We start from the raw sequence: 9,864 nt of genomic DNA, 5'->3' as shown, positions 1-9,864 counted from the left end.
CCCATAACCGGTTATAAAGTACCTATACCGGTCCTATCATTTTCGACCGGGACCGAGACCGGGACCGGTTATGGCCGGTTATGAGAATGGTGAGGACCGGCCCGGGACCGGTTTTTGGCCATCTCTAGCGAGTATACAACCATAAACGAAAAATGATGTATGATATTTTTAAGTTAAATGTTGTTTCTTAGACATAACATTACCTCCGTAAAATCATTTGCTTCATTTGCAGACATAGCTAAAAGACAAAAAAAATCAAATTGTAGAATCGGCCGTCGTAATTGCAGATCTGACCGTTACAATTATGGACCTGTGTCAAATTTGATAATTTTTTTTGTCTTTTAGCTGGGTCCGTAAGTGGCGGAAGTGGGATTTGCAAATATAGTGATATTTAGGTAAATAATGAAAAGATATGACTAGAAGAACAATTTATACGAGAGAAATGACTATTTTAACTTATTTTATGCATATATGACCTGGCCTCATGGGCGGACCTAGTTAGGTGCTATGGGTGACACGTGCCACCGTATCGTTTCTCCGCCGAAAGGGGTAAAAAATTTAGGTTTCGTGAACAGTGCAACCGTATTAATTTGTTGTGTGTCATCGTATTTATTTTGAGACTACAATGAGAACAAGTTTTATTTGGTAAAGTTGGTTTGCAAGACTTTTATTTCACCCTACACCCAAGTCCGAATCATGTTAATGTCATTCTCTTAATCAAACAGTGCCACCGTTTAAAAAAATTATGTATATTTGTTTCTTATAGTCAAACAGAATTACTGTTTGAAAAAAATTTCCTATATAATTTTTTTATTGGTCAAATGGTGCTACCGTTTAAAATTTTTTTTGGATCCGTCCCTGCCTCGCCATGTGTTTTTTTCTTTCATATTTGACTATTCTTGTAGCGTAAACCTTCAATGACTTGTAATAATAAATATAAGTTATTTATTTGAAATAAAAGTTGTTAGGAACCTAATCATGTTTTAAAATATTTGTTTATATTAAACTTAAGAGCAAGTTATATTTTGTTTCATTAGTTGCAAATCATCATTAACTTTCGTCTTTATTTTAAACTAATTACATTTTTTTATCATTGTACTTGTTGTCTTCATTCACTTTCACTCCCTTTGACTAGCTCTAGTTTATCAGTAAAAACCTAAAAAATAAATGAGAATAAAAAACTTTTACTATTTACTCTTGTATCATATGTCGTCAGAAAGATATGATGTTGCTAACCTGCCGGTAAGTATTGACAAATTATCGACATATGTATTTCCTTTACTTGAAAAGGCATCGTCTAAGTATCACATTTATGATGCTCAATAACAATCGTCAAAATATGATAACTCAAGCCAAAAGCTCTACTTTCTGATCCGAGAAGGTTGTTGATAACTTAAAATTTAATACATGTCATTGCATTGAATGCAACAGTGACACAGATGGAGAAGCAGTTGATGAAGTTGCAGTTTGCTTTGAAGAATCCGTGTTCTGGATGCTACTTGACGACTCGTTTTGGAAGCCATATAATGAAGAAATGGGAAGGGGCAAGTACGACGCCACTGGCATCTTTGAGGGGAGAATGGGCAGGGAAGCTTCGGAGTTAACTACTTGAATAGCTTGTCTCATCGATGGGCGAAGGTCTGAGTCAGGGTGCACACACCATAACCCAACGATCATTAGACGTTTGATTTCATCTTCCTCAAAATCCGACCCAAGTCGTGGATCTGCTGCTTCTAAAAGAGTCCCAGTCCCGTACAGCTCCCAAACCCATTCTACTAATCTTATTTGTCTTTCTGGAGCCTTGTCCTCTATCGATTTTCTCCCGCAAGCTATTTCCAATGCAACTACTCCGAAGCTAAACACATCTGATTCCTTGCTTGCCTTTCCGGTCACTAAACATTCAGGAGCCATGTAACCCAAGGTTCCAGCCAACATTGTTGTCTGTGAGCCTTTCTCGTGATCAACCAACTTTGCTAACCCAAAATCGCCAAGCTTTGGATTGAAGTTTGAGTCCAACATCACATTACTCGATTTGATATCTCTATGTAAAACACATTGCTCCCATTCTTCATGTAGGTATAGCAAAGCAGAAGCAAGGCCATGGGCAATTTTGTACCTTGTGCCCCATGTCAACAAGCTCTTTGCCTTGAAGAGATGCGAATCTAAGCTTCCGTTTTCCATTAACTCATAAACAAGTAGGAGTTCACCTTTCTGGTGACACCAACCTATGAGTTGAACCAAATTTCTATGCCTTAATCTACTAATGATCCTGACTTCTGATGCATACTCCTTGATTCCTTGTTTGGAAGTCTTGGACACCCGTTTGACTGCAACATAGGTGCGCGAATCTTTCAAGAAACCTCTGTAAACCCCACCAAAACCTCCCTCCCCAAGTTTCTCATTCTCTGCAAAGTTACCGGTCGACTGAGCTAATTCGTGGTAAAAGAATCTTGTAGGCCCTGTACCCATTTCGAATTCATTGTTCATCTCAACATCAAATTCAAGTTCTTCCACTTCATCTTCTTTGTTTTTTCTCTTCTTCCTCCACAAAACAAAGGCAGCCACCACCAGAGAAGTGATTGCAACAGATAATCCAACTATTAATACCACTTTGTTGTTTTTGTCACCCACTGGATCCGGACCGGGGTTCGGTGGCAGGCTGTCGATTTCATCATGTTGTATATCCGAACTACTGAAACTCCAAGATTTAACGTTGTTTTTCTGGAATGAAGATCCAGTTGCTGCTGAAAACCCGAAAATGACCCTTTCTGTTAACAAATCTCTTAGATCAATGGTGTAATAAAGTCCATCTTGATGTACAGTTCTATTATTTTGAAAACCAGTGAAGGAAACACTAAGGTTTTTAGAAATAGAATCATATGTGATCCAAGCTTGACAATTTGGCCCATCAGTTATATTGTTGAACCATTTCTGAGATCTAACAGAGGTGAGAGAGTTACCAGTGAAATTACTTATGGTGATACCTACATGATCACCTATGTACTTATTGTTAGAATTTCTTGGATCCCAATCGTTCTTATAAGTATCAAACTCCACTGCAACAAATCGATTCGTTGCAATAGAGGTGACTGGATCGGTTGGAAGCCCCATGGCTCCACCACGTGTGATCATAGAATTATTCTCAGCAAGGAAGAATGTGAGGCCATCACCGTAATTTCCACTATCCCTTGAATCAATAACAAAGGAGAAATTGGTAGCAAAACTTGCTAGCTCACCAGTTGCGTTGTTCCAAAGATGAAGTGGTCGGGCGTATGTCACCCGTCCTGCTATCTGGGAACGATCTACCATTTCATCTGAGGTCACCTGGATTCCATTGCCAGAGATATAAGTTCCTTTACCTTCTGTTATTAGCTCCCGATTCTGATTCGCTGGACCGATATTTGGCAAATCGAAACTGAGTGAAGCTGCATAAGAGATCAAGAAAAGAAAGAAGTAACTAGTAATCAGATTGTATCTGGAGAACACCATGATTACATGAATATCAACTAAACCATGCAAGTACGAGAGAAGATTAATGAGATTGGGCAATGCTTTTTTGTTAGGATGGATCTTTGATATATAGGTTTAGTGGTGGGATTAAATTAGAGTTTTTCTAATCTTGGAAAGTATCAAGAAAAAAATAAGAAAGTAGTCTTTGATTCTTTCTTTCAAGTTGGCAAATTCAAATCAAGACTTAGTTAAGATGAAATTGTCAACGCGATTTAAGTGGGGGAAAAATAAGAAATGTTGGTTGGGAGAACCTAATCTATACTATATAATAAAGTATTTAATAAAAACTCTTAAAAATAATTTTTTATGCATAAAGTACTGTTTACTGATGCATATTACTTAAAATTTAAGATTATAAGTAGAATGTGCATGCATACATCATATGAAAGCTCCATGTTTGAATTCTTGTAACTAACTATAGGTAAACATAATCTAACAAAATACCTAATTATTGTTTTAAAAAAAATTATTTTTTAAAATAAAAATAAATTAGTTCGTTATTAAACTTCAATTAAGTTATAATCAAAAGTTGAATTAAAGAAATTATACAAAAACAAAAACTTTTAAATGGTTAATTTGGTGATAATATCGATTATTTTTTCAAAACTTTATAATATCTTCAAATTTATATTTCATTCAAAAATTAAAAAAACATTTTCTTTTTCTTTTTCTTAAAACCACATAAAATCGCATTATAACATCGATATACCCAAAATATAAAACGAAACATTAAAATCAAGATATATCTCGCTGCATTATGCGAGTATCCTTCAACTCATGTTTTAGAACATTTGTTTAAATTATAAGAAAGATGTTACTAATCTGCTGATAAGTATGACAAATTATTGACTTATATAACACGTTTTTGTATTGTTGTCAAAATTCAAAACTTATGCTTAAAATATTAAAATAATAAGAATTTTTCTGGGAAAAAGATATAAAAATATGGTTAGTATAAAAATTAAAACAAATGTTATATGATATTAATGTTCAAACACTACCAAACCAGTCACTTTTTCCGACGGCCATATCTGTCATCCGTTGAGAAATAGAGCTTACGGCGGATATAGCTGCCGGGAAATGAGAGGCCGGTGATTCTTTTCTCGATAGATTTACTGGCGGATTTTTGGTTTTTGGGCAGCCATTTAGCCAACTTTTTTTAGTTTATTTAAAAAAATCTTAATTAAATTAAGAAATTATTAATAAGATTTAAATAAATGAATTAAATTACTGGCGAAAGTGTCCTCCAGAAATCCGCCGGTAATTTAATTTAATTTTTAAAATTCTTATTTTTATTCTTTAAATAAATCCGCCGGTAATCTACCGGACGAAAAATCACCCAGCTCTAGAAAATACTTTTCCTAAATATTTAAAACTTGTAGATCTTGTAAATATTAAAAACAAACTAAAAAAAATGAAATGTCGTTAAACATCATACATTAAACTAAAAACAAGAAATGTCCGACACAACTATCCTGGCAAAAGTAGTACACACTTGTTCCAAACGAAAACTAAATTGTTCCAAAGCAAACAAATATTCATTACTGTGGCGGCGGAAACTGCTGAGATTAACCGAGCAGTCTGCTGGAAAATAGTCACCGGAAAACAGTAGTATATTTTTTAAAAAAAACTTGAAGAATTTATTATTTTAAATTACCGGTGGATTACCGGTTGGCATCCGCCCGTAATTTAAATAATAAATTTTGATCTTTAATTATTTTTCGACGGACGTTAATCTTAAAAAAATAATCAAAAATCCTGCGGTAACTTACTGTAAAAAAAATTAATAATTTCATAAATATTTAATTTGTATAATCCGTCGGAAATCCGCTGGAAATAATGCCGGAATATAAATAACGGCGTATTTCTGGCTGAAGTCAACGAAAGTTGACTTTTATGTTGTCCACCGGGAATCCGTCGGAAATCCGCAGTTTTCTAATAGTGAAAATTACAATAATGATTTTGAAAATGCATATTATGAAGTTAACATATTACCTTTTTTTTATATTAAAGTGTCTAATGATTATAGGTGTTGTATATAAGCGCTTTGAAGTTTACTTGAAAAGGCATCGTCAAGTATCACATTTATGATGCTGAATAACAATCGTCAAAATATTATAACTCAAACCAAAAGCTCTACTTTCTGAGCGGAGAAGGTTGTTGATAAACTGAAATTTAATGCATGTCATTGCATTGAATGCAACAGTGACACAGATGGAGAAGTAGTTGATGAAGTTGTAGTTTGCTTTGAAGAATCTGTGTTGTAGATGCTACTTGACGAATCGACGCTATATAATGAAGAAATTGGAAGGGGCAAGTAAGACGCCACTGGCATCTTTAAGGGGAGAATGGGTAGGGAAGCTTCGGAGTTAAGTACTTGAATAGCTTGTCTCATCGATGGGCGAAAGTCTGAGTCAGGGTGCACACACCATAACCCAACGATCATCAGACGTTTGATTTCATCTTCCTCAAAATCCAACCCAAGTCGTGGATCTGCTGCTTCTAAAAGAGTCCCAGTCCCGTACAGCTCCCAAACCCATTCTACTAATCTTATTTGTCTTTCTTGAACCTTGTACTCGATGGGTTTTCTTCCGCAAGCTATTTCCAATGCAACTACTCCGAAGCTAAACACATCTGATTCCTTGCTTGCCTTGCCGGTCACTAAACATTCAGGAGCCATGTAACCCAAGGTTCCAGCCAACATTGTTGTTTGTGAGTCTTTCTCATGATCAACCAACTTTGCTAACCCAAAATCGCCAAGCTTTGGATTGAAATTTGAGTCCAACATCACATTACTCGATTTGATATCTCTATGCAAAACACATTGCTCCCATTCTTCATGTAGGTATAGCAAAGCAGAAGCAAGGCCATGTGCAATTTTATATCTTGTGCCCCATGTCAACAAGCTCTTTGCCTTGAAGAGATGTGAATCTAAGCTTCCATTTTCCATTAACTCGTAAACAAGCAGTAGTTCTCTTTTCTCGTGGCACCAGCCAATGAGTTGAACCAGATTTCTATGCCTCAATCTGCTAATGATCCTGACTTCTGATGCATACTCCTTGATTCCTTGTTTGGAAGTCTTGGACACCCGTTTGACTGCTACATATGTTCTCGAATCTTTTAAGAAACCTCTATAAACCCCACCGAAACCTCCCTCCCCAAGTTTCTCATTTTCTGCAAAGTTACTGGTCGACTGAGCTAATTCGTGGTAAAAGAATCTTGTAGGCCCTGTACCCATCTCGAATTCTTTGTTCATCTCAACATCAAATTCGAGTTCTTCAACTTCATCTTCCTTGTTTTTTCTCTTCTTCCTCCACAAAACAAAGGCAGCCACCGCCAGAAAAGTGATTGCAACAGATAATCCAACTATTAATACCACGTTGCTATTTTTGTCAACCACGTTGCTATTTTTGTCACCCACTGGATCTGGGCCGGGGTTTGGTGGCAGGCTGCCGATTTCATCATTTTGTATATCCGAACTACTGAAACTCCAAGATTTAACATTGTTTTTCTGGAATGAAGCTCCAGTTGCTGCTGAAAACCCAAAAATGACCCTTTCCGTTAACACATCTCTTAGATCAATGGTGTAATAAAGTCCATCTTGATGTACAGTTGTATTATTTCGAAAACCAGTGAAGGAAACACTAAGGTTTTTAGAAATAGAATCATATGTGATCCAAGCTTGACAAGTTGCCCCACCAGTTATATTGCTGAACCATCCTTGAGATCTAACAGAGGTGAGAGAGTTACCAGTGAGATTGCTTATGGTGATACCTACATGATTACCTATGTAAATATTGTTAGAATCTCTTGGATCCCAATTGTTCTCATAAGTATCAAACTCCACTGCAACAAATCGATTTGTTGCCACAATGGTGTCTTGATCGATCGGAAGCCCCATAGTTGCACCGCGTGCGATCATAGAATTATTCTCAGCAAGGAAGAATGTGAGGCCATCACCGTAATCCCCATTTGACCTTGAATCAATGACAAAGGAGAAATTGGTAGCAAAACTTGCTAGCTCACCAGTTGCGTTGTTCCAAAGATGAAGCGGTTCAAAGTATCTCGCCCGTCTTGCTTTCCTTCTCCGATCTCCAATTTCATCTGGGGTCACCTGGATTCCACTGCTGGAGATATAAGCTCCATCACCTTCTGTTATTATCTCCCGATTCTGATTCGCTGGACCGATATTTGGCAAATCGAAACGGAGTGAAGCTACATAAGGGATCAAGAAAAGAAAGAAGTAACCAGCAATCAGATTGTATCTGGAAACACCATGATTGCATGAATATCAACTAAACCATGTAAGTACAAGAGACGATTAATGAAATTGGGCAATGCTTTTTTGTTGAGATGGATCTTTGATACATGGGTTTATAAATTGGAGTTTTTCTGATCTTGGAAAGTGTCAAAAGTCAAGCTCGCAATTTCATTTGAAGACTTGGTCATAATAAATTGTCTCTATTTAGGTGTGGAAAGAATCTCTTTGTCTATTAAGTCTCTACCAGCCACCATCCCAAACCTGTCCCACCATTAAAAAGATGGGTGCCAATTTTACCAACAACCCCCTTCTCTTTTTTGAAATTGCATTAATCACCTTTTATCTTCTTTTTTCTTTTCATTTTTAAATTAAACTTCATAAGAAATATCTTCAAGAACTATGTTAAAATCTATACTATATTATAAAATATTTGACAAAATCTTTTAAAAACCATTTTTTATGCACAAAGTACTGATTATTAATGCATATTACTTAAAATTAAAGATTACAAGTAAGTTGTACATAAGTACAACTTATTAAAGTTCTATCTTTGAATTCGTGTAACTAACTGCAAATAAACATAATCAAATACAGGATAAGCATCTCATTTTAAATATAAAAAATCTTAAATATAATTAGGATAATCATTGAGTTCTAATGGAATACTTAATGATTATCTTAATAAAGAACTAGAAGGGTACTCGTGCAATGCAGCGAGATACATCTTGATTTTAATATTTCATTTTATTTTTTATTTCAGTCGATGTTATAGTATGGTCTTATGTGATTTTGAAAAAAAACATGTTTTTATTTTTGAAAAAAATATAAATTTGAAGATATCATAAAAATTTAACAAAAAATATTTCGATATTAGTATCAAATTAACTATTTAAAATTCTTCATTTTTGTGTAATTTTTTAATTCAATTTTTTACTATAATTTAATTTAGGTTCAATAACGAAGTAATTTATATTTGATTTAATAATATAATTTTCTAATAAATATAATAATTAATTACTTTGTTAGAACTCGATAATTATTCTAATTATGTATTAGATTTTTTATATTTTAAAATGAAATGTTTATCCTCTATTTGATTATGTTTATCTGCAATTAGTTATACGAATTTAAACATGGAGATTTAATAAGTTGTACTTATATATAATTTACTTGCAATCTTGAATTTTAAGTAATATGCATCAATATGCAGTACTTCATGCATACAAAATGGTTTTTAAGAGTTTTTGTCAAATGTTTTATAATATAGTATATATTATATTATTAAATTACTTCGTTACGTTAAATTAAATTATAATAAAAAAATTGAATTAAAGAAATTACAAAAAAATTAGAACTTTTAAATAGTTAATTTGATATTAATATTGATATATCTTTTTCAAAATTTTATGATATTTTCAAATTTATATCTTATTCAAAATTAAAAACATTATCGTTTTCTCAAAATCACATAAAATTGTATTATATTGACATAGATAAAGAATAAAATGAAACATAGAAATCGGGATGTGTCTCGATGCATTGGACCTAATTTGTCGATTAAGCTTTGTAAGTTAGTATATGCCCACGACGCGTGTCACACGGGATACTGTTGGGGAGTATGTAAACCTATAGAATCGCATACAAAAAATACGTTTGCTTCCATTTGTAGAAACCTGGATTAAATCATGTTGATTATGGATATAATTATTCTTGGAGGATAACTATGAAAATATGTGTTGAAAGTGATTATGATAATTACAGTGTTATCTGTAACTGTAAGTATGTGTAATTATATTAAAGTTTAAGATAATTATATTTATGTTACAGATGATTACTAAACCTTATTTGAGTTATAGTCAATCAGTAATTCCGACTATATAAATAAGGAGTCAGACTAAATCAAATTAGAACTATTTGAATCTTTTAGATTTAGCCTTTCATAAATTATACAGAAAATAAACATTTTCTATTCTGTAACACTACTAGAAAACCAGGTATCAGCGACGACTATCAGCGAGGGAATTTTTCCCTCGCAGATCAGCGAGGGATCAGCGAGGGAAATGACAAAAAACACATTCCCTCGCTGATCCCTC

At 34.1% G+C, this 9,864-nt stretch overlaps 2 protein-coding genes across 2 annotated transcripts in view; both read right to left on the bottom strand.

Moving 5' to 3' along the window:
- Positions 1-1,405: 1,405 nt before the first annotated feature.
- On the bottom strand, positions 1,406-3,489 carry LOC112500925 (L-type lectin-domain containing receptor kinase IX.1-like). The gene has a single exon (XM_025104542.1). It carries the CDS (start codon positions 3,487-3,489, stop codon positions 1,411-1,413), a length of 2,079 nt encoding a protein of 692 aa, XP_024960310.1. The 3' UTR covers positions 1,406-1,410.
- Positions 3,490-5,600: 2,111 nt separating this feature from the next.
- The window catches only part of LOC112500566 (L-type lectin-domain containing receptor kinase IX.1-like), a 4,421-nt gene continuing 157 nt past the window's right edge, over positions 5,601-9,864 (bottom strand). Inside the window, exon 2 of the mRNA XM_025104070.1 lies at positions 5,601-7,775. Within this exon, the coding sequence (XP_024959838.1) occupies positions 5,696-7,775 (2,080 nt within the window). The 3' untranslated portion in view covers positions 5,601-5,695. The remainder of the gene's footprint in view (positions 7,776-9,864) is intronic.

This window comes from Cynara cardunculus (genome assembly GCF_001531365.2).
Source record: "Cynara cardunculus var. scolymus isolate 2C chromosome LG 17, CcrdV1, whole genome shotgun sequence".
Classification (NCBI taxonomy): domain Eukaryota; kingdom Viridiplantae; phylum Streptophyta; class Magnoliopsida; order Asterales; family Asteraceae; genus Cynara; species Cynara cardunculus.
This window is presented reverse-complemented; position numbering and strand designations above follow the sequence as displayed.

Excerpts from the sequence above, each read along its gene's own strand:
- LOC112500925 (XM_025104542.1), bottom strand. The coding sequence starts at position 3,489 with ATGGTGTTCTCCAGATACAATCTGATTACTAGTTACTTCTTTCTTTTC.